Raw genomic sequence first — 24,167 nt, forward strand, 5'->3', positions numbered from 1 at the left:
AGCTCGCCCTGATGGAACGCCCATCGTCTACATTCGATCATCCCAATTGGATGGGTGGCTTCTTTCATATCTTCCAGGCTGTCATGAGAGCGTCGGGAAGGCTTGGAAACAAGAGTGAGTAGAAAAAGTCCTGACAGATCCCACATCTGGCCAGACGACCTACACCCCTACACGAATCTGGATACGGAGACAGATGGCGCTAGCCTATCATGCCCCCACGAGGACGTCATCGTATCGTTTTTTTCAGAATCCCTGGATGAGATAACGATAGGCCTCGCCATTGACGATCCCCTGGCATACTTCCAGACCACGTTGCTCCAGGGACTGAGCACTGCCTCCGGCACCGGCCCGAGCTAAATTCCCTCCGTTCCACGTGGAATGCATATGAACGCATGCCACTGTCACATGAACCGCGGACAAACAACGTGGTGGAGTCCAGGAAACAAGAAGTTCTCTGCATCTAGTCGACACCAAACCCGACCATCTACAATTTCAATGCAGCAGTCCAGATGTAACAGTCCTCGACAGAACAAGAAGATCTTAGCGAATTGCTTGGGATGTTGCATGCCGCCTAAGAGGAAGAAGGCCAACACGACGAAGGAAAGAAGATATCCTCATCATAGTTCAGAACTACCATTCGTACGATGAAGATATTTTAACCTATATTAGATTTGCTAAAGAGTGCTATGGTGAAATGTTTATGTTATAGTCAAGATATTATTCCTATTCGGGTTTTGACAAAATTGATTGAATACATTGTGATTTATATTACCTTAGCGTCTCTATAACCCAGTGTATTTTGTTTTTAAAGTTACAATAATTCGAAAATCAGTACCACAAAATGATTGTAATATAACTTATATAATTTTTTATACAATATGAAGTACGATGTGAGATGTTTCAGGTTTTGAATTATTACCAGTCGAGCATTTAGGACAAGTGATCGGTTTTAACGAGACTTTACCGCCCAAATCATTGAATCGACCTCCGCCCTCGCGACTCCGCCCTCGAGTCCCAACCTTTAGGAAAACTTCCGCGTTTGCGTCCTCCATCCCCTCCAAGTCTTCCGCCTACGAGACCTCCGCCCACGCGTCTTCCGCCCATCCTGAACCGTTTCCCGATTGATAGTTATTTTATTCAAATTTTTTGATTCTTTCTGAATAGATTTCAGTGAAGACAGATTCTAATGGAAATAATAGCTGAAAGCGTATCGATATTTCTACTCATACTCATATTTTAATGATATGTCTTAATTCAATTATAACTTTAAAACGATCAATATGAACAATAAAAAATTTGACTACGGATATTATATTTCAAAACAAGAATATATAAACTGTAAAATAGTTATCCACTGTAAAATAGTTTTTAAGAAATCATAGCAAATATAACCATAAACCAGACAAAAGTTTAATCAAATATGGCTCATCAGAAAATTAACGAATAGCGAGAACGAGTAACAGGAATAAAATATTAAAAAGATAAAAAAATTAATGGACAGCATAGAAGTGAAAGTTAAACTAAAAAATAACTATTTACTGTCTCACTTAACTAAAAACAGTGATATATTGTTCAAACACTGTTTTTTTTCGTCTGAGTGTGGTTTCTTTATTCAACTAAAAATCAGGCTTACTTCCAATCTCCTGTTGATAGATTGGTGGCTGCCTCTGTCCTACTCTTGTGAAGGTTTAAGCTTTGAGGGCCTGTGAGCTGGAGGGTGACTTCCTATGTCTATCTTACTTGTATACGATTCCCTTGTCGAGGTGAGTTGTAGTATTGTCCTGATGTAATCTTTCTTGGGCAATACTACAAACTCTGGCTGTTTTGTCAGCAACGTAAATTTGAAGGTCTTCAACACCTTCAGGATAAACTGGGGCAAACAAAAGTACAAAACAGAGTTAACTAAAACCTAGAATACGAAGTTAACACTTCATTCAAGAATCATTGCCAAAATATCGTAATCTCCCTCAGATGACACTAACAGCTGTTAATGAGCCATCACAACCACCCTCGCTAACTGCAGTGATGCTTAAAGTGAGCCAGAAATCAAGGACCCTTAACCCTGACAAAAAGAAAACTAGACTATTGTTTTCAGGCTGCAAATCCCCATTTCACAAAATCCCTTAGCTTTGTCTGTCACAATCTATCTCCTCTGATATTCTGATGAATCTCGTACCATCACATTTGAAAAACACTGCCCGATTTTCCTTCGAAGGAATTAAAACAACACACCAAATGAATAGAAGAGTCTTACTTTCTTATAACACAGCCGTCAAAGCTTTATAGCACCAACAGCACGAACTAACCGACGCAATAGAAGATGTCAGGAATTGCTAAAGAAAATAGACAGTCAATACAATACAAAAGGTCTCCATCACTCTGATTTACAAGAACAACTAGAGACAACCCTATGAAAGTCATATTTATGTTTTATTTCTACAAGTACAACATTCAAGTATCTATCAACAGCTTCTTGGATTGATCAAGGAACCAAACCCCTGCAACCTAAATCTAGCCAACAGTCAGAGTGAAAACTGGAAAAACTTTCCGTTCTACGTAAACCTGAGTAGAAAAACTGCCCCACTTGCACCCTACATCAGGTTTTACCGACGACCTTAACGGAGCCCACCACCAAACAAACGAATAGCTCACAAACATTGCAACCAATCGAACAACAAGACCCTGACAAACTTATCAACAAACTGTAGACACCTCTGAAAATCAGAACGAAATTGTTCCCGTCCTCAACACGGAAATAAAAATCGTCTCAGGATGGAAAAGTACATCATAGAACTCAATATACAACCACAGAAAAAGCCAAATCCCTCCACTACAACTCTCAGCATACAACACGTACAAATAATGCTACTGTGTGAGCGTATGTAACAGTCTCTAACAACAAAGAAAAATAGTAAGAACGGGTCCAGAAAAGATTAAAGATCATCTTCACAATAACAACGGCAACACTGCAGAACGATGCGCAGCATATAACCGATGGAGTAATGCACCACAACAAACCCCTCTACCACATCACTACTATCGAAGTAAGACAATGCCACCCGAAACTATGGTGTGGTGGAAACATACATACCATAAGTTCTACGGTTGCAATTGCCTACAATCTAAAGTGCAGGTATCGACGAGCATTAACCGTATTGCAGCAAAACCCAACAGCAAAAACTCATTGAAGATACGCCACTATCAAAGCACTCCAGGGAAAGTCACCATCCCACACAGGCCCCCCAAAGCAAAAACTTCACCTCGTAGACAGAGGAACATCACACATCGAACATAAAGAAATGAAGAACCCCGATTTTTAGTTAAAAGAAACCACCGACTCAACAACAAAAAGAGAAGCCCAATCAAACCACAGTTTTTTAGTTGAAATGACGTTTACATCAGTGTGGCCCATAAGTGACAACCCACGACGCAACCTCTGAACTACTCACTAAATTCGTCATCCAAATTTGCCTCCACACTTATCAGAGAATATCGATGGGACCCAACTTAGATTTCCTTAAAGTTATCGTAAGCCGAGCGCCCAATTACATTGGGCGTGGCGTGACCCAGGGGGGGGTGCTCCTCTTTTTCACTATTGACTTCTAAAATGAGACGCATTTAACAAAGAACTCAAAATTTTTGCACAGCATATTTGCATGATAATTTGAAAACTTTTCCCAAAAGGTATTTCCAAGTTCATTGGTTCAAATAAAGGCTGAGTTATGACCAGTTTAAAATCCATCGGATATTTGATCCTAGCACTCCAGTCAGTGGATATTAGGCACTCAATTAGTGAACTCGTCACCAATCTGATCAAGCGTAATGCGTAAGCGTGTAAATAAGAGGTTTCATAAGTCTTTGATTTTGATACCGAATGATGACTTTGCTAGAAAGGTAAAACACAAAATTTTAGGATAAAAAAAATAAAATGAAATCAACTAATAAAAATCCCACACAAAAACACTTCAAAAAAATTCATTAAGATGGTTCAAAATGTCTCCCCCAGCTGCAAACACCATGAGCACCGCTTCTATCACACATCCGACAAGCGATCGTAGCAAACGCTGGGTCAATATTATGGATGATAGGTCGATCAGGGTGGATGCTTTAGATCTGCGTGATGTTTGCAATAGGATAGCTCTTATAGCGTTTGGTCCTTCACCCACCCCCACAGGAAGAAGTCACACGGTGTAAGGGACAAGACTTCTAGCCGGCCAGTGTGTTCAAGATGTTGTCCGATGTGTTCTGTGGGCGAACTAGTTGCGATGAAAATCTGAACTGGTCGAACGATGTGAGGTCGACTCCATCCTGGCATTAACCACCAGTCCTGTGAGTAGGGGAAAGTTGAAGGAGAACTGCGACAGATCAGGATAAAACTTGTTCTCCAGCAGATCCATATAGCGAACTCCGGTTGACTGACACTCTACGTTCCCTTTTTCAACGTAAAAGTTAAGGTCCTAGGCTTCCACGAGAACTGATGCGCACCAGATCGTAACCTTTTCAGGAAAAGCCAGGCTGGCACAATCAAGCGGCGCATGTGATCCAAACAGGCCATTAACCAATAACGAGAACACGACTGATGCTCGGATCACGTATCCGATGGATTTTTGAAATGACATAACTTAGCCATATTTTAACCAATAACTTGAAACCTATGGGAAAGGTTTTCAATTAACAATCCAAATGATGTGCAAAAAATTTTGAGTTCTTAGCTTAAAGCGTTTCACATATTTATGTAAACCATAGTGAAAAAGATGGAGTGTCACGCCACTCCCACTGTAATTAGGGCGAGCTTACGAAACTTTCAGGAAATCTCAGATTGACCCATATCTCTACTCTCGAAATTTTGGTGCAATATGAAGACGAAATTACGTGAGTATATTAAGAGGTTGCGTGTGTTAGTCACGTTATTGGGCCACCCTCGTAGTAATATTTTCGTTTAAATTTCACTGTTCTGCAGTCGCTTAATTCATTTACTCATTTACTCATTTATCTCCTTACACGTCTGGTACGACACTCTAATCGTTAATTTTACAGATGAGCCCTATTGATGAAAAAATTTATGTCATTTTATATGTTCATATATGCTCTGTTTACTATAACAACCTATTTTACGTTGGATTAACTATTTTACAGTTATAATTATTTTGTTTGAAATAAATTCACGTCGCAAATTTTGTATGTACGATATTTGATCTGTTATAATTGAATTAAATACTATTTTAGAATAATGAGTATGACGTTAGAAAATGTCGATGTGTTATTCAGCTATTTTTTATTGAAATCATTCCAATATTATTATCAACCGAATTTATTACAATATCCTGTTGTATAGAATTTCTAAAAATGGACCTAGAGAAACCCAAAAAAATCCTTGACAAGTGTACAGCGCTATAACAATCCGGGGACACATACACCCAAATAACCAGAACAACATGCCCGAGAGACCTGATGGAAAGTCCAAAAATTCGAGCAATTACATTGGGTCCCCCCAAGAGCAGAAGGAGAAAAATGGGCATATATGAGCTGTGAAACTTAGGAGTCATTTCTATGTTTTTGAGAATAAATTGCCACAACCCAAAAATTCTCAATACAATTTGGCTGAATTGTAAATATTACCAATGGAATGAAGTTATAAAAACGTTAAAAATTTAAATAATTGAAATATAAAAGAAACTAAATCCAAATTGTATCCGCAATAATGCAAAAATGCTTGAATGAGGTACCTCAGAAAAAAAAAACACAAAAATAATAGAGGAATTAAACACTAACCCGTATTGCAGTAAAAAATAATTGGTCAGGAGTCTGAACTCAGGGTCAATATCTGACAATAATGCCCAGTACAAACATGTTCCTTCCGATGTATGTTTATAAGTTCTGTTAAAAAAACAGCACCTGGTCTGCTACTATCTCGCAGGGTAAAGAGTACGTCGGTTCCAAGTTATATATAGCTCGATACAAGAAAGAATTATATAAAGCTTAGCCAGGTGGAAGTGAAGATATTACTGAAAAGTGATCAAGAAGTGAGCTTCTCCAGTCGTTCTATAGGACGGATAAGGAAAGTAAGGTACTGAGGCCGAGTGGTGCATGGGTGGTATTGATAGCACAATGGAATGAAATGAACTGAGATCATTGGTAATCCAACCTGTACTTTAGGAGGGGTCAGCATAATTTAACTGTTTACAATGTGCATTATAGAAAACCTCTACACTATACCAGTATAGCTACACCGTAATCATTAACGAATCCCTTTGAGGGTCCCTTTTCGTGCTATTCCAAGCCAACCTTCAAGCCTATTGATAGTGACTCTATATATTTCCCCTAGAATCTTGTCATCATAGAGTCTATTCAGAAACAATCAAACATTTGAATAAAAAACTATACAAACTGAAATGCTTAATATTAATGAGTTTCTTATTATAAATTAATTTTCGTGTTCAATATCAGGGTTCAAAAAATATGTGCTAATATGTGCACAAAATAAATCCAAAAATATTCACAATGTCTATTTCTACACTCTACAGACAGCTATTACATATTTAAACACGTGGCTTAAAAACAGAGGCAGATTTTGGGCTACTCCAACAATAAAAATGCTTATATAAGTCCTAAAATCTGCTGTAAGGAAAAATGTCTGATTCACCACCAAACTAAGCTATGAAGTTTACTGTCCTACCAGCAAACCATTTCCTTTATAAGTAAATACCTGGTTCCTTATTTCATAGTTTATACTGGAGATTGGGGAGTTTCTATTTTTCCCAACATCCTGGTTTTGCTTTCTCCTCCTGATTCATCTCGTCAGATCCTTTCTCTATCCTTTCTATCTCACATTCCTTCGGACATCTTCATAAATTAAATCTTCCTATGTGTCTTCCATCTTTTTTCTCGGCAACACTGCTTCAGATCCTTGAGAAGAATTCGCATAAGCATTAGAATTGACAACAGAAGCCTGAGTACAAAGCTGACATTCTTTTTCCCCTCCTCTTCTTAGACTGATTTATTCCAAATAAAGCATGTGTGTTGTCTTGACATCTCTTGGAACAAACGACCAAATGCAGTAAAAAGGAGAGGACCTTGTAGTCCTTTAGAAAAATGAACAAGTACTAGCCAAGAACACACACCAGTACCAACAGCAAGGTCCAATCACAATTCCAAGACACCCAATTGAGACATGCAACTATCATCAATACTTTAGCTGTTATTTCTATACTAGTAATACCACTTCAGAATTTGCTGCTCGGATAATTTCTCTCAGCTTATCATTCCAAAGCAAGACACAGTTGAAGAGAAGAATTGTGTATGCAGGCACCGATGACCCCAACATACCCAAGAACTTCAAACCCAGCAGCTGGTGCAATCTTTCTTGTTGCCCCAACATAAGGTGTCGAGTAGTCGTCCCTTATTCAGTGTGTAGTTATCGTCAAGAAGGCTGCAACTGAAATAATCAGTGGTATTAACCAACTTACAGCCCTAAACACATTGTGGAAGAAAAAAAACCCCCTTTTTCATTATTTCCGAAGGTCTTAATTACATTAACTATCTTTCCAAAGAAGTTCCAAACAGCACCCATCCAACTAAAAGAAGAAAAGAGCAGACAGACAGAAGTATTGGAGGTAATGAACACACCTGCAACACAAAAAATCCTTTGTTTAATGACAATAGATGGGATTACCCCGATTGGTCCTCAGTTAATTTTGGTAGAGGCAAAAGGGAGAGTGTAAAAGGACAGGTTAGCCAATATCAGAGCCAGTATAAGAGTGAGTTGGATCAGAGGTGGCCTGCTTCTGTCGCAGCTTCTTGAAACGGAAGCATCCGGCCCAGAGGTCAGGAACAGGAAGAAAGGTTACTGCATACATAGAAGTAGCTGAAGATATCCTGGGCTGGATCTGTCACATCCTGTGGACTTATAACACGCAAAGCTTTATGTATGTAGTACATGTGCACATGCCGGATTTGTCTTCATTTAGGTATAGTTGTGCAACCCTCAGTCACATTCATCCTTTACTACGTCAAGATAACACATTTCTTTGAAGTTCTCCCCAGATGAAAGTTGAATCCTTCTTTTTCTGGAAGACCAGTGAAAAAAGAATGTAGCCGCTAATATTTCCTGTCTAAAAAGATGATTGAGACTATTGGAGAGCCCAAAAGTGCTATTTGGAGTTGTTGTTTCCGGCAGCATTTTTTTAAAGGATTCATCATACCAGCCACATTTATTTTTGTCCTCGTTTGGTTCCCGAAATCTAGCATGAAGGGAAGATCCGTCTGCCCTGGACATTTTCAGGAGTCAGTCCAGGTTAATGGCATGTTTTTTCTTGTAGACATTTCTTGAGTGACTGATTGCAATACAAATCGAGTCCGTTGTTATTATGATATCATCCAGTATTGGGGGAAAAAAAAAAACTGGACACATTTTCCAAAATCTTTATATATCTCAGAATTCTCCGATTCCCTAAAATTAGATTCTCCCCTCCTCAAATTTTCCATTTGACCCTTATCAGAACAAACTTAGGCTCGTTCACCTCAGAATGTAGGATGTTTGGTTAATTTCCGAAAGAGATCAACAATTTCATGAGCGTCTCTGGGTACAGTATAGTTTCTGCTCCCCGCATCAGCAACACAGTTCAGTTCTTTTGTTGAGATCGTGTTACTTTGTCTCATACCAGTACACTTCAAACTTCAAGTACAGATGCAAGCAAGATTACCGTGGGGAATCCACATTCATCGTGTCAGTGTTATCATCCAATATCCATCCTACAGTGTCAACTCTTTGTAATTTTTCTTGTATGAATCTCCATACAGTTAACTGAGCTTCTGTTCTCTGCCCAGGTTTCTTCAAATTCTATCGGTGATCCCATTATTCATCCACGTTAGCGTGATGGAAATACGCCCACACCTGACATTGGCACTTACAGTCAAGCAAGCTGTCTTTCCCCTATTGACAGAATCCAGCGCAGGCTAACCATCGGGTTTTGTTGAGGATAATGGTTGGTATTCAGAGGGATCACATCTCAGGCAGCTAGGTTCGTTCCTCCATTGCGAGAATACCACCCAGGTGCACAATCTCTGAAATTATTGACATTTTATTGTAGTTTCATAGTTTAATTAAGCTTTGAACTTTTAGATCGTCATAGTTATTCAAAAGCCCATCTGTTTTTGTTTGCAAATTAAACAATTTCAATAAAATAAGTTGGCTGAATTGCTTTAGTACTGATAACAAAAACTTAGAATCATATGTTTAGACAATTTAAAAAAATCCTTCCAAAAATCTAAATCTAGACGAAACTACTATATATAAACGACTTAAACCTGATAGACACTTTCTATATTATTCCTCACTTACCACAATGAGTTTTATTCTGAGTTTTCCAATATATTATCCACATTGTCTACAGAAAATAGCTTCCTCTATAGGACCTAATCATGTTTCCCTACAAGAGACCACTTGGTTGCAGACCATGTCAGCTGATCTAATGTTCCCGGAGTGCACAGTTTCACATGTTATCATGCTGCAGAGTTTTATACTGCCCAGCTGGCATGTTTCTCTGTAAGATTGTATTATTACATCTCATAATATTCACATTTTTTATTTCTTTTTTATTTTTTGGGGGGTTCTGTTTCAATTTTTTGATTTTGACACCACTCGGGGGTCCAAATTGCAGGACCTAAAGTTATTATTCCTTGACCAATTTTTTATTCCGTCATACTGGAGTCTGGACCAGCCATTCCATTGTTTTTTTTCTGAGCATGTATTCTCTTGCCCTCAAAAAATTGAAGAACTACAAAAGTCTTGGGATTGATGATATCTCTAATGAGCAGTTTCTAGTAGGGGATCACCCTGCGTATACTCAAGATATAATTTTTTCCGTAGGCAATTCTCTAGCTTAAGTTTAAAATATTTAAAAATGGGTCTACTTACCACATCTAGGTACATCACAAAAAGTCAACGAAATTATGGCACTCAACAACATAGTTCATGAACTAGTCCCCGCCAACATGACAAACTTGTTCCAGCCTCTAGATATTACGGTAAATCGTGTTTCCAAGGACATTGTCCGACGTTGTTATAGTTCATATTACTCGGGGGCGGTCATGAAACAGTGCTAGGAAAGCTCCACGTGATGTTAAGGTTAACCTAAGTTGTCTAAGATAAAACCACTTCACGCCGAATGGCTTGTAAAAGTTAACACTGAAATGCAGGACCGGGGTAGTTTGATAAAAAAGGTTTCCATAAAGCTAGAAATCACTGATGCTTTAAGCATGGACTATTTCATGCACGAAAACCCATTTGATGAAGATGATATGTGATATTAGACACTGATCATGTACACATATTTTAACATTTTTACTGCTCAATGACTGCTTTTCTTACTTACTGTATAAAAAATGGATTTAAAAATCATTTGCTGAAATTTAAAAAACGTCAAAAAAATTGAAAAAATTCGGATTTTTGATGGTTTTGAATGCCTTCGAGCGTTCATATTAATGTCCGTTCACAATTATGTCCGTTCCGTTCATGTAATGTCCGTCCAAATAAGGTCCGATAAGGTATGCTTCAGTTAGGGATTGAGTAAGGATTAGGGTTTCGAATAGTCATTCAGGGCCACCTAGAGAACGTGTTAAAAAAGGTCACGTGACAGTCAAGTGTAGAGTGATTAATCATCATCCCGTCCATAACAACCAAAGTATTTGATTTTTTCGAATAAATCACCTCGTTTTGGTCGGAATACCTAAAAAGTGATTCCATGACGCTTGTTTCAATGTAAAAAAGGAACATTAAATTATTATGACATAGACCCTGTCAGAACTCCAAAAATTTACTCGGCGGGTTTTATTTTGACGGGTAGAAATAATGGCGTGTAAAAATTTTAGAAAAACCGCCAAATTTAACACGTTATAAAGTTATAATTAAACGAACTAAGGTACTTCAGACTTCAGTGCATGTTTTATGCTACACTGTTCAATATGAGCCGAAAATATTTTTTCGGTTTCGAAGTCCGCACCTACCCTTTAGAGGTACGTATCGAGAATGACTTGAACAGAAAATTTTCTCAGTCGAAATCTTTCAGAGTTTTTCTGGAAACCACTTTTGTTCATGTTTCATGCTACCCTGATCATTATGAGCCGAAAATAGTCAGTACCTACATTCGAAAAATTGTGTATCAAATGGTCTGCTTCGAAAAAATATTTATGGCTCATAATGATCAAGGTAACCTGAAACGTAAACAAAAGCTGTTTCCAAGATAACTTTGTAAATTTGTTGACTTAGAAAATGTTCGGTCCGAGTCATCTCGCTTTTTTGTTAAGTTATCCTTTAAGTTATCCTTTTATGGTGATGCTATGGTTATTTAGCATGTTTACTGTTTCAATACCTGGATGTATACACTCGGGTTCATTAAAATCGAAAGTAAATTCCGTTCCTGAGATGCAGGTCACCTCACTGTTCCCTTTATTGATAGCTCCAGATTCTAAGCATGTAACCTCCACCACAGTTCCTGGAACTACTGGGAACTGTGTCGTGGTTCTGATCGTAGTTCTCCACTCAGCCTTTAGTCCCGTGCAGCTCACTGCAGATATATCATATTGAATCACGTTGACCTGATTAATTTGGTTGCGCGATAATTACAACAATAATTACAACCGCTATTTTAACAGTTCTATCCCACGATTTTGTTTCCTTTCCCAATCCTAACCCTTTCAAGCAACCAGATCTAACATAACTATACCATTGCTTGCTTGGGGTCCGAGTCTCAAATACTGTGTAACAACAGTATAAGCTTCCAAGTTATCTTACCACAGGCAGTTTTGTTAGCGTTTGGTTTCCATCCAGCGTCACATGTCTCACAGCTTGTCATAGCATCATTCCGATATGTTCCTTCTCCACACGGCTCTGGAATTATAACGTTATAACTGGCAAATCGTAGTGGAAGATAAGAAAATCCTTATTATATATAAACAGTTCAGATGTTTTACAATAACATTGTTTAAAAAATATTTGTCAAATTAAATATCCACATTCCACATATTCCACGGTTTGTCAAGGAAATTATTGTTACCCAGACTCTTACTATAAGCCCTTACGGTTCTTGTCTTTTCGTACCACAAATATGTCTTCTTGATTCTTAGCCCTATCTGGCGCCTTATCCTTATGCCGTCTTAACCCTTACCATATCGTTGCCCATCTATATAGTTATTATCATCTCAGCCCGGTTCTTGTTAACGGCACTATCCGTCGCGGAGTAGAGTCCGCGGCGGAGCCGCCGGACTCCTTACTGGGCCGCGCTCAGCCTGTCATTCCGCCTAATCTCTATTCAATCTTTAATGTTGTTTACCAACATTAAAGCCTGGGGTCCTCAGGTAACCGGACTCCGAGCGGACTCCGGCGGTGCTCCGCCAAAATGTATTTACACTGGACTCGAGTACATTTTGGCGGACTCCGAGCGGAGCCGAGCGGACTCCGAGCGGACTTTAAAGTCCGCCGCGGACTCCGAGCGGCTCCGCGGCGGCTCGGCGGAGTGTCCGCCGCGGACTAAGCCACTAGGCGGACTCCGGTCCGCCGCGGACTCCGGCGGAGTGCTTGGCGGACTCCGCCGGACCTCTCCGCCAAACTTGAATCCGGCGGAGTCTGGCGGAGCTTGGCGGAGTCCGCCAGCTCGGCGGACTCCGCTCGGAGTCCGCCGGACTCCAACAGAGTCCACTGACTTCCGACCTCCGACTTCCGACCCTCGGCTAAATTTGTCACGTGACATACAACATAGAATTTTGCAATATTGTGGTCAGGTGAAAAGGTCGCTAGTGATAAACCTTAACCATTACCCTCACAATGTCAATAGTGTACAACTCTAGTCCTAACTTTGACCCTATAATGTATAAACGTTGACCCTAACCCTCCACCAAACCGTCCGCAGCGAAATATCAATGTCATTGACTGGTCACGTGACCAAAACAATTTTTGTCATATTATCTCATATAGGGAAGCGTTTTTAGTTTTACCCTACACGTTGCATGTGGCGTCATTCGGCCGGATCCCAGCAAGCAAAAATACGTCGACCATCACAGGACGACGCCAGCCAGCACTCTCTACGCTCGTCGAGCTCCGATCGTCCTGTGACGAAGTAAGGACAAAGCCTGAGGTCCTCAGGTAACATCGACCACCGATTGAAAATTCAAAGATTTTTTGACATAAAGGTCAAATGTAAAACTAAAATCTTGATGTTGATTGATTGACGACGTCAATTTTTGAGCACAGCGCGAGCGCATGCGGAAAAGGACCGCGTAGCTAGTCCGAGCGGACTCCGAGCGGACTTCAAATCAAATCAAATCAAATAAAAAATAATGTCATAAACATCATCACAGATTATCGAAAACTCGTCCTTTTTCCTTCACTTCAAAATTTAACTTATATTATAGTTACATATATTATTACCTCGGAGCGGTAATTGGAACCCCTAGGTTCAAGGAGGAATATCATGTCAAAAAGAAAGTAGAGAATGGAGAAATGGGTAAAGGATATAGAAAAACTTTTTACTTTTGCTGCCGATGAGCCACAGGCGTTAGCTGCATACACTAAAGGAGTAAATTGCAGATGGCAATACCTTCAAAGAACTGTTCCCAACATAGCAGAACTATTCAGACCACTAGAAAGTGTTTTAAGACACAAACTGATACCAGCACTCGTGGGCAGATAAGTATAATGAATAAATTGTGTAGAAATTAATAAATGTGACTGTGAGTGTGACATTGTGACATGTACATTTGCATTTGCGTAGGGCCGGCTCGATCCACGTGCGCGGCGCCCCCGCGCCCATTATGCTTACATCTCCAATTTCAATTGCAGTGTGGTGCTTGCGTGGCGCGGCGGGTCGGGTACTCATGTACTTGATTATTGAGAGTACCCCATCTTATGAACGATAGATGAACTAACAATATATTTTGAAGTTTTTTTTGAAGTATATTATATGTATTGATTATTCTGTGGCAAATAAAATTCTCTTTTTCTTAAATTCTCTTTTTCTTAATTCTTGTTCATTGAAATATTACCGCCAGCGAGGAGCCGCAGCTGCGACTGCAAGCCGTGTTACCCATTTCCCTGTACTGTATTGTGATCAGCATGAGTTTAATCAAAGTAATGTGTATCACTCGCTTCACTCGATCCGAAATTAAAGTATATAATCCTACAACGCCAAGCTAGTAATAGAGTTTTATGAAAGCACTCTGGCCAAGTCAGTGGATTCTTTTTACCTAATTTTAACTCATCCCATTAAGGAACGCGCGCTGGATAAAAAGAAACCTAGCCAGAGTGGAAGTCGGCGCCCTCATTAAATTTTTGGAGAAAATCGCTCGCCAAAATTTGTTGGACCAGGACGATGTCCTAGCCTGGCAGCTCATTGCGCGTCGCAACGAGCTTTGTTGTTCGTCGACGTGCGACGAGCAACGAGAAAAATTGTGTGGCAGGTCGGGTTGCACATCTTAACGGGTGATACGCGTATAAATTTCGATCGCTGACGTACAGCGAGCAGCACAGCTGCGAGTGGCGTCAGCTAGTAGGATTTCATCCTACAAGGCACATCGCGTTTACCTAGCTAACCAGGTCATTTCCGCCTCCGGCGGTCGCGCGCTACTGCAAGCTTACCTGAGGACCCCAGGCTTTAATGTTGTTAATAGAGATTAGGCGGAATGACAGGCTGAGCGCGGCCCAGTAACTGCAAGCGAGAGGGCTATAGTTAGACTTAGAGCAACACATCGCGCCACAAGCCAAATATTTATCAACATCTTGACTAGCTACGCGGTCCTTTTCCGCATGCGCTCGCGCTGTGCTCAAAAATTGACGTCGCGTCGTCAATCAATTAACATCAAGATTTTAGTTTTACATTTGACCTTTATGTCAAAAATCTCTGAATTTTCAATTGGTGGTCTATGTTACCTGAGGACCTCAGGCTTCGTCCTTACTTCGTCACAGGACGATCGGAGCTCGACGAGCGTAGAAAGTGCTGGCGTCGTCCTGTGATGGTCGACGTATTTTTGCTTGCTGGGATCCGGCCGAATGACGCCACATGCAACGTGTAGGGTAAAACTAAAAACGCTTCCCTATATGAGATAATATGACAAAAATTGTTTTGGTCACGTGACCAGTCAATGACATTGATATTTCGCTGCGGACGGTTTGGTGGAGGGTTAGGGTCAACGTTTATACATTATAGGGTCAAAGTTAGGACTAGAGTTGTACACTATTGACATTGTGAGGGTAATGGTTAAGGTTTATCACTAGCGACCTTTTCATCTGACCACAATATCGCAAAATGCTATTGGCTATGTTGTATGTCACGTGACAAATTTAGCCGAGGGTCGGAAGTCGGAGGTCGGAAGTCAGTGGACTCTGTTGGAGTCCGGCGGACTCCGAGCGGAGTCCAAGCTCCGCCGGACTCCGCCGGATTCAAGTCTGGCGGAGAGGTCCGGCGGAGTCCGCCAAGCACTCCGCCGGAGTCCGCGGCGGACCGGAGTCCGCCTAGTGGCTTAGTCCGCGGCGGACACTCCGCCGAGCCGCCGCGGAGCCGCTCGGAGTCCGCGGCGGACTTTAAAGTCCGCTCGGAGTCCGCTCGGCTCCGCTCGGAGTCCGCCAAAATGTACTCGAGTCCAGTGTAAATACATTTTGGCGGAGCACCGCCGGAGTCCGCTCGGAGTCCGCTCGGAGTCCGGCGGCTCCGCCGCGGACTCTACTCCGCGACGGATAGTGCCTTGTTAACAATTCTTACCACATTTTGTTCTCCCTGAGCTTCGTTCCTGGCCAAGTTCACAAGCTGTACACAAGGCTGCTCCTTCTGAACTGATTGTGTTATCAGGACATTCTTTACACGTCGTGTTCATCTTAATGCTCTTGTAGCTTCCAGCTGGACATGGCTCTGAAGAATTAGGAAATCTTTAAGCAGAAATTCGTTTGAACTACCTTTTTAAGAGGTCATTGTGAGTACCAATATCCTCGTTTTTCATTCTATGGCACAGTTAACTAAAATTTAAAACATAACAATAATATTAAATATAAGCTTTAAAGTTATCTTACCACAGGCTGTTTTGTCAGAGTTTGGTGTCAATCCAGCGTCACATGTCTCACAGCTTGTCATAGCATCATTCCGATATGCTCCTTCTCCGCACGGCTCTGGAATTATAACGTTATAACTGGCAAATCGTAATGGAATATAAGAAAATCGTTATTATATAAGTACAGTTCAGATGTTTTACAATAACATTATTTAAACAATATGTGACAAATTAAATATCCACATATTCCACGGTTTTTCGAAGAAATTATTGCCACCCAGACTCTTACGCCCTTACGGTTGTTGTCTTTTCGTACCACAAATTTGCCTCCTTGATTTTTAGCCCTATCTGGCGCCTTATATTATAGATATAAATCTCAGCTCGGTTCTTGTTAACAATTCTTACCACATTTTGTTCTCCCTGAGTTTTGTTCCTTTCCAAGTTCACAAGTTGTACACAAGGCTGCTCCTTCTGAACTGATCGTGTTGTCAGGACATTCTTCACATGTGTTCATCTTAATGCTCTTGTAGAATCCAGCTGGACATGGCTCTGAAGAATTAGGAAATCTTTAAGCAGCAATTCGTTTGAACTACCTTATTAAGAAGTTATTTCGAGTACCAATATCCTCGGTTTTCATTCTTTAGCACAGTTAATTCAAATTTAAAACATAACAATAATATTAAATATAAGCTTAAGTTATCTTACCACAGGCTGTTTTGTCAGAGTTTGGTGTCAATCCAGCGTCACATGTCTCACAGCTTGTCATAGCATCATTCCGATATTTTCCTTCTCCACACGGCTCTGGGATTATAACGTTATAACTGGCAAATCGTAATGGAATATAAGAAAATCGTTATTATATAAGTACAGTTCAGATGTTTTACAATAATATTAGATAAACAATATGTGACAAATTAAATATCCACATATTCCACAGTTTTTCGAGGAAATTATTGCAACCCAGACTCTTACGCCCTTACGGTTCTTGTCTTTTCGTACCACAAATTTGCCTTCTTGATTCTTAGCCCTATCTGGCGCCTTATCCTTATCCCGTCTTAACCCCTACCATATCTTTACCCATCTATATAGATATAATCATCTTAGCTCGGTCCTTGTTAACAATTCTTACCACATTCTGTTCTCCCTGAGTTTCGTTCCTGGCCAAGTTCACAAGTTGTACACAAGGCTGCTCCTTCTGAACTGATCGTGTTATCAAGACATTCTTCACATGTGTTCATGTCAATGTTCTTGTAGCTTCCAGCTGGACACTCAGCTGATAAATAAGGAAATAGTAAGAGAAAAATGAGCTACAAATGTTAAAAATGTGAATAATGCAGAATACCATGAATTACTCTCTGGTCTTCAGATAAGAATCCTTACCACACGCAGTTCTCCCTGAGTTTCGTTCCTGGCCAAGTTCACAAGTTGTACACAAGGCTGCTCCTTCTGAACTGATCATGTTATCAGGACATTCTTCACACGTGTTCATATTAATGTTCTTGTAGCTTCCAGCTGGACACTCAGCTGATAAATAAGGAAATAGTAAGAGAAAAATGAGCTACAAATGTTGAAAATGTGAATAATGCAGAATACCTACCATGAATTACTCTCTGGTCTTCAGATAAGAATCCTTACCACATTCTGTTCTCCCTGAGTTTCGTTCCTGGCCAAGTTCACAAGTTGTACACAAGGCTGCTTCTTCTGAACTGATCATGTTATCAGGACATTCTTCACATGTGTTCATGTCAATGTTCTTGTAGCTTCCAGCTGGACACTCAGCTGATAAATAAGGAAATAGTAAGAGAAAAATGAGCTACAAATGTTTAAAAAATTCAATAATGCAGAATACCATGAATTACTCTCTGGTCTTCAGATAAGAATCCTTACCACACGCAGTTCTCCCTGAGTTTCGTTCCTGGCCAAGTTCACAAGTTGTACACAAGGCTGCTCCTTCTAAACTGATCATGTTATCAGGACATTCTTCACATGTGTTCATGTCAATGTTCTTATAGCTTCCAGCTGGACACTCAGCTGATAAATAAGGAAATAGTAAGAGAAAAATGAGCTACAAATGTTAAAAATGTCAATAATGCAGAATACCATGAATTACTCTCTGGTCTTCAGATAAGAATCCTTACCACACGCAGTTCTCCCTGAGTTTCGTTCCTGGCCAAGTTCACAAGTTGTACACAAGGCTGCTCCTTCTAAACTGATCATGTTATCAGGACATTCTTCACACGTGTTCATATTAATGTTCTTGTAGCTTCCAGCTGGACATGGCTCTGAAGAATTAGAAAATAGTAAGAGAAAAATGAGCTACAAATGTTAAAAAATTCAATAATGCAGAATATCATGAATTACTCTCTGGTCTTCAGATAAGAATCCTTACCACACGCAGTTCTCCCTGAGTTTCGTTCCTGGCCAAGTTCACAAGTTGTACACAAGGCTGATCTTTCTGAATTGATCATGTTATCAGGACATTCTTCACATGTGTTCATGTCAATGTTCTTGTAGCTTCCAGCTGGACATGGCTCTGAAGAATTAGAAAATCTTTAAGCAGCAATTCGTTTGAACTACCTTATTAAGAAGTTATTGTGAGTACCAATATCCTCGGTTTTCATTCTATAGCACAGTTAATTCAAATTTAAAACATAACAATAATATCAAATATAAGCTTTAAAGTTATCTTACCACAGGCTGTTTTGTCAGAGTTTGGTGTCAATCCAGCGTCACATGTCTCACAGCTTGTCATAGCATCATTCCGATATGTTCCTTCTCCACACGGCTCTGGAATTACAATGTTACTAGTGTTACCCGTGCCTACGGTCGGGACTTCACTATTGTAGTTGAAATGCAAAAGTATAAACCTGGGCAGTATCTAGATAGCCCGATTATATTTGAAAACACGCAAATTTCCGCGTGTTTTATCGAAACTGTAAGTGTTCTCTTCACATTCCTGACATCCATCGTTAGTCATGTAGTTTCCAGCGGAGCAAGGGGCTGAACGAATTTATTGCTAATAATTGGACCATAATTGGTTGCCAAAACAATTTGACAATACACTATGGAGTATTCAAATAGCATGGCTCCTTGATAGCACAGATTTTAGATAGTCGTGGGTCTGAAAAAATGTCCGTCTATAAAACTTCCGCCCATGGGTTTGAGATCTGAAAATGTCCACTAGAAACAAATTTGGAGGGGGGGGGTGGGTCCTTGATTACGGTTGATTAAGGAGGGCGGGAGGGGGGAAACTTGCTAAAATATTGATGACGTACTATGTAAACAACCCTCTAAGGTTAGAAGTCGATCTGGCAAGGAAGTAGAACATAACAGATGAGTCGTTGTATGTGCGCTTATAGGTGTTATAGTGATCGGGAAGGAAGTATGAACTGTAGGATAGAAATCGCTAGGTGAAGTTAGCGATTAGTGTAATGCTAGATATATATAATATGGGGTGATTGGTTCTAAAGCTTACATGTACGGGACAAACTCGTGACATAGAGCTATCCCTGATTCCTGATAAGTGTCCAATTGTAGTGGTAATGACGACCCATAAGGCTCCGAATTGAAGAGGATTCAGCTGCCCAGTATTACTGTCACGCTTAACACAAATCGTAAGGGGCCATCTATATCTACTTAGGACGTCCCGACCAATAGAGGATGGGGTGGGGAGGTGCTTTTGGAATTTCGGACAAATCCGGGCAGGGGAGGGAGGATTTCTGATTTTGGCAGAATTAACGAAAAAGTCCCCATTTATGTCAACTCTTTGACACTAATTACTCTGTAAGTCTAAGAATCCCCTGAATTTTGACAGGATCGACGATATCGACGTTTCGGCAACAGGCCTTTGTCATGGATCGACCCACTCATAACTTCATAAGAGCGAAGAAAGATTTAACACTACACATTTTATTAACAAGGAATTTGAGATGATTTATTGTACTCATAGAAAGTAGCTGGAAATCCGGAGTCCGGGGGATGGGGTGGTTTTGAAAAGTCGGACATACCCGACAGGGGGAGGGGGTGGTAAAAAATCTGCGATTTGGCGGCCCGTCCTAATTAGATGGCCCCTAATACTTCAGCCAGTCATCAACACGATCTAGAAAGATACAGATTAACAATAAGGCACACGCATAAGTCGTGCTCACGTCACAAATGACAAGAGGGTGGATGAATTAAGGTAACCAGTAAACAGTAACCAGTAACCAGTAACCAGTAACCAGTAACTCATAACGCAGTTAACCAGTAACCCTAAACAACATAACAATAACCACCAGTAACCTTAACCACAAGTAGGAAGTAACCAGTATCCAGGAACCACAAGTATGAAGTAACCAGTAACCTATAACCAGTTTATCATAACCAACAGTAACAAGAACCACATAACCAGTAACCCACAAGTAACCAGTAACCAGTCACCAGTAACCATTAGTAACCACAGTAACCAGAAACGACATACTGGTTACAGTGTTTACCGTCCGATCACTTCGCAGGAAAGTTATCGTGCTTCCTAAGCTCATAACACACTCGTGAACCACTCATAAATCTGAATGTAATGACTTGAGTACTAAGCAATACAATCACTTGCACAGTGCACAGGAGGTGAGTAAAAGCCCTGTGTAAGTGTTGTAAGTGAAACGCTCTGTCAACCACAATAAATCTGTACACTTGTGCAAGCGATAGCATTATCGAAATTTAAGTACCAAAGGATATTGGTATAACAAAAAAATTTCTTAGAAAATAACATAACTTAAAACGAATTGTGCTTAAAGATTTTTTAAATTTTTTTCGGGAGCCATGTCCAGCGGGGAAGCTACAAAAAAATTTTGGCAGAAACATGTAAATTTTTCCCTGATAACACGACCCGTTTAAAAGGAGAAAGCCTTGTGTACAACTTGTAAAACTTGGCCAGGAACGAAAATCAGGAGAAAAAAAATTTTTTTGGTGGTAAGAATTGTTAAAAAGGGGGACCGAGCGATTTGGAATTATTATATAGAGGGGAAAAAAGGGAGGGGGGTGGGGTTAAGACGGGAAAAGGGGTAAGGCCCCAGATGGGGACAAAGAATGGCACTATCCGTCCGGAGTCGAGTCCGCGGCGGAGCCCCCGGGGCCTTTTCCGAGCGGACTCGGCGGTGCTCCCAAAATGTATTTCCAGGGACTCGAGAAACATTTTGGCGGACCCCGAGCGGACCCGACCCGGACCCCGAGCGGATTTTAAAAGTCCGCCGGGGGGGGGGGGGGTTTTTTTGGGGGGGGGGAGGGGCCCTCCGGGGGCGGCCCCGGCGGAGTGTCCGCCGCGGACTAAGCCACTATGCGGACTCCAGTCCGCCGCGGACTCCGGCGGAGTGCTTGGCGGACTCCGCCGGACCTCTCCGCCAGACTTGAATCCGGCGGAGTCCGGCGGAGCTTGGCGGAGTCCGCCAGCTCGGCGGACTCCGCTCGGAGTCCGCCGGACTCCAACAGAGTCCACTGACTTCCGACCTCCGTCTTCCGACCCTCGGCTAAATTTGTCACGTGACATACAACATAGCATTTTGCAACATTGTGGTCAGATGAAAAGGTCGCTAGTGATAAACCTTAACCATTACCCTCACAATGTCAATAGTGTACAACTCTAGTCCTAACTTTGACCCTATAATGTATAAACGTTGACCCTAACCCTCCACCAAACCGTCCGCAGCGAAATATCAATGTCATTGACTGGTCACATGACCAAAACAATTTTTGTCATATTATCTCATATGGGGAAGCGTTTTTAGCAAGCAAAAATACGTCGACCATCACAGGACGACGCCAGCCAGCACTCTCTACGCTCTTCGAGCCCCGATCGTCCTGTGACGAAGAAAGGACGAAGCCTGAGGTCCTCAGGTAACATCGACCACCGATTGAAAATTCAAAGATTTTTTGACATAAAGGTCAAATGTAAAACTAAAATCTTGATGTTGATTGATTGACGACGTCAATTTTTGAGCACAGCGCGAGCGCATATTGCGGAAAAGGACCGCGTAGCTAGTCAAGATGTTGATAAATATTTGGCTTGTGGCGCGATGTGTTGCTCTAACTATAGCCCTCCCGCTTGCAGTAGCGCGCGACCGCCGGAGGCGGAAATGACCTGGTTAGCTAGGTAAACGCGATGTGCCTTGTAGGATGAAATCCTACTAGCTGACGCCATTCGCAGCTGTGCTGCTCGCTGTACGTCAGCGATCGAAATTTATACGCGTATCCCCCGTTAAGATGTGCCACTCGACGCGCCCACACAATTTTTTTCGTTGCTCGTCGCACGTCGACGAACAACGAAGCTCGTTGCGACGCGCCGCGCAATGAGCTGCCAGGCTAGGACATCGTCCTGGTCCAACAAATTTTGGCGAGCGATTTTCTCCAAAAATTTAATGAGGGCGTCGACGTGCGACGAGCAACGAGAAAAATTGCGTGGCGCGTCGGGTGGCACATCTTAACGGGTGATACGCGTATAAATTTCGATCGCTGACGTACAGCGAACATCACAGCTGCGAGTGGCGTCAGCTAGTAGGATTTCATTTTACAATGCAAGGCACATCGCTTTCATTTAGCTAACCAGGTGCTTTCGCGCCGCTGCGGGCGTGCTTGTTCCACAAGTCATTTCCGGCGGTCGCGCGCTACTGCAAGCGAGAGGGCTATAGTTAGAGCAACACATCGCGCCACAAGCCAAATATTTATCAACATCTTGACTAGCTACGCGGTCCTTTTCCGCATGCGCTCGCGCTGTGCTCAAAAATTGACGTCGTCAATCAATCAGCATCAAGATTTTAGTTTTACATTTGACCTTTATGTCAAAAAATCTTTGAATTTTCAATCGGTGGTCGATGTTACCTGAGGACCTCAGGCTTCGTCCTTACTTCGTCACAGGACGATCGGGGCTCGAAGAGCGTAGAGAGTGCTGGCTGGCGTCGTCCTGTGATGGTCGACGTATTTTTGCTTGCTGGGATCCGGCCGAATGACGCTACATGCAACGTGTAGGGTAAAACTAAAAACGCTTCCCCATGTTTGATAATATGACAAAAATTGTTTTGGTCACGTGACCAGTCAATGACATTGATATTTCGCTGCGGACGGTTTGGTGGAGGGTTAGGGTCAACGTTTATACATTATAGGGTCAAAGTTAGGACTAGAGTTGTACACCATTGACATTGTGAGGGTAATGGTTAAGGTTTATCACTAGCGACCTTTTCATCTGACCACAATATTGCAAAATGCTATGTTGTATGTCACGTGACAAATTTAGCCGAGGGTCGGAAGACGGAGGTCGGAAGTCAGTGGACTCTGTTGGAGTCCGGCGGACTCCGAGCGGAGTCCGCCGAGCTGGCGGACTCCGCCAAGCTCCGCTGGACTCCGCCGGATTCAAGTCTGGCGGAGAGGTCCGGCGGAGTCCGCCAAGCACTCCGCCGGGGTCCGCGGCGGACCGGAGTCCGCCTAGTGGCTTAGTCCGCGGCGGACACTCCGCCGAGCCGCCGCGGAGCCGCTCGGAGTCCGCGGCGGACTTTAAAGTCCGCTCGGAGTCCGCTCGGCTCCGCTCGGAGTCCGCCAAAATGTACTCGAGTCCACTGTAAATACATTTTGGCGGAGCACCGCCGGAGTCCGCTCGGAGTCCGCTCGAAGTCCGGCGGCTCCGCCGCGGACTCGACTCCGCGACGGATAGTGCCCTAAGAATCAAGAAGGCAAATTAATGGTGCGAAAAGACAAGAACTGTTAGGGCGTAAGAGTCTGGGTTGCAATAATGTCGTCGAAAAACTGTGGAATATGTGGATATTTAATTTGTCACATACCTAGTGTTTAAATAATGTTATTGTAAAACATCTGAATTGTACTTAAATATAATAACAATTTTCTTATCTTCCACTAAGATTTGCCAGTTGTAACGTTATAATTTCAGAGCTGTGTGGAGAAGGAACATATCGGAATGATGCTATGACAAGCTGCGAGACATGTGATGCTGGATTGACACCAAACTCTGACAAAACAGCCTGTGGTAAGATAACTTTAAGGGGGGGGGGGGGGGGGGGGGGGGGGTTCACCCTGATTTTTTTGTGAAACTTGGTTTCGAGATAGCAGTTGACCAACAAACTAGGACCAGTGACCGAACTTTTGAGGGGGTCCCA

At 41.8% G+C, this 24,167-nt stretch overlaps 1 protein-coding gene across 1 annotated transcript; it reads right to left on the reverse strand.

The window, feature by feature from the left end:
* Positions 1–1,672: 1,672 nt before the first annotated feature.
* LOC134814356 (proprotein convertase subtilisin/kexin type 5-like) lies at positions 1,673–18,279 on the reverse strand. Its single transcript, XM_063822454.1, has 11 exons — positions 18,171–18,279; positions 17,920–18,063; positions 17,668–17,811; positions 17,413–17,556; positions 17,162–17,305; positions 16,738–16,833; positions 16,438–16,581; positions 16,055–16,150; positions 11,792–11,887; positions 11,434–11,564; positions 1,673–1,870 (listed from the first exon to the last, which is right to left on the reverse strand). Exons 1-11 carry the CDS (start codon positions 18,277–18,279, stop codon positions 1,673–1,675), a joined length of 1,446 nt encoding a protein of 481 aa, XP_063678524.1.
* Positions 18,280–24,167: the final 5,888 nt, after the last annotated feature.

The sequence above is a fragment of the Bolinopsis microptera genome, chromosome 4, assembly GCF_026151205.1.
Source record: "Bolinopsis microptera isolate Bmic1 chromosome 4, MBARI_Bmic_1.0, whole genome shotgun sequence".
Taxonomy (NCBI): domain Eukaryota; kingdom Metazoa; phylum Ctenophora; class Tentaculata; order Lobata; family Bolinopsidae; genus Bolinopsis; species Bolinopsis microptera.

What these genes read in the sequence shown, in the direction of transcription:
- LOC134814356 (XM_063822454.1), bottom strand. Translation starts at nt 18,279, where the DNA reads ATGAACACGTGTGAAGAATGTCCTGATAACATGATCAGTTTAGAAGGA. An exon ending in CTCTGACAAAACAGCCTGTG is followed by an intron (nt 16,582 to 16,737) that starts GTAAGATAACTT and finishes CTAATTCTTCAG; the next exon opens with AGCCATGTCCAGCTGGATTC. An exon ending in CGCTAACAAAACTGCCTGTG is followed by an intron (nt 11,565 to 11,791) that starts GTAAGATAACTT and finishes ATATATCTGCAG; the next exon opens with TGAGCTGCACGGGACTAAAG.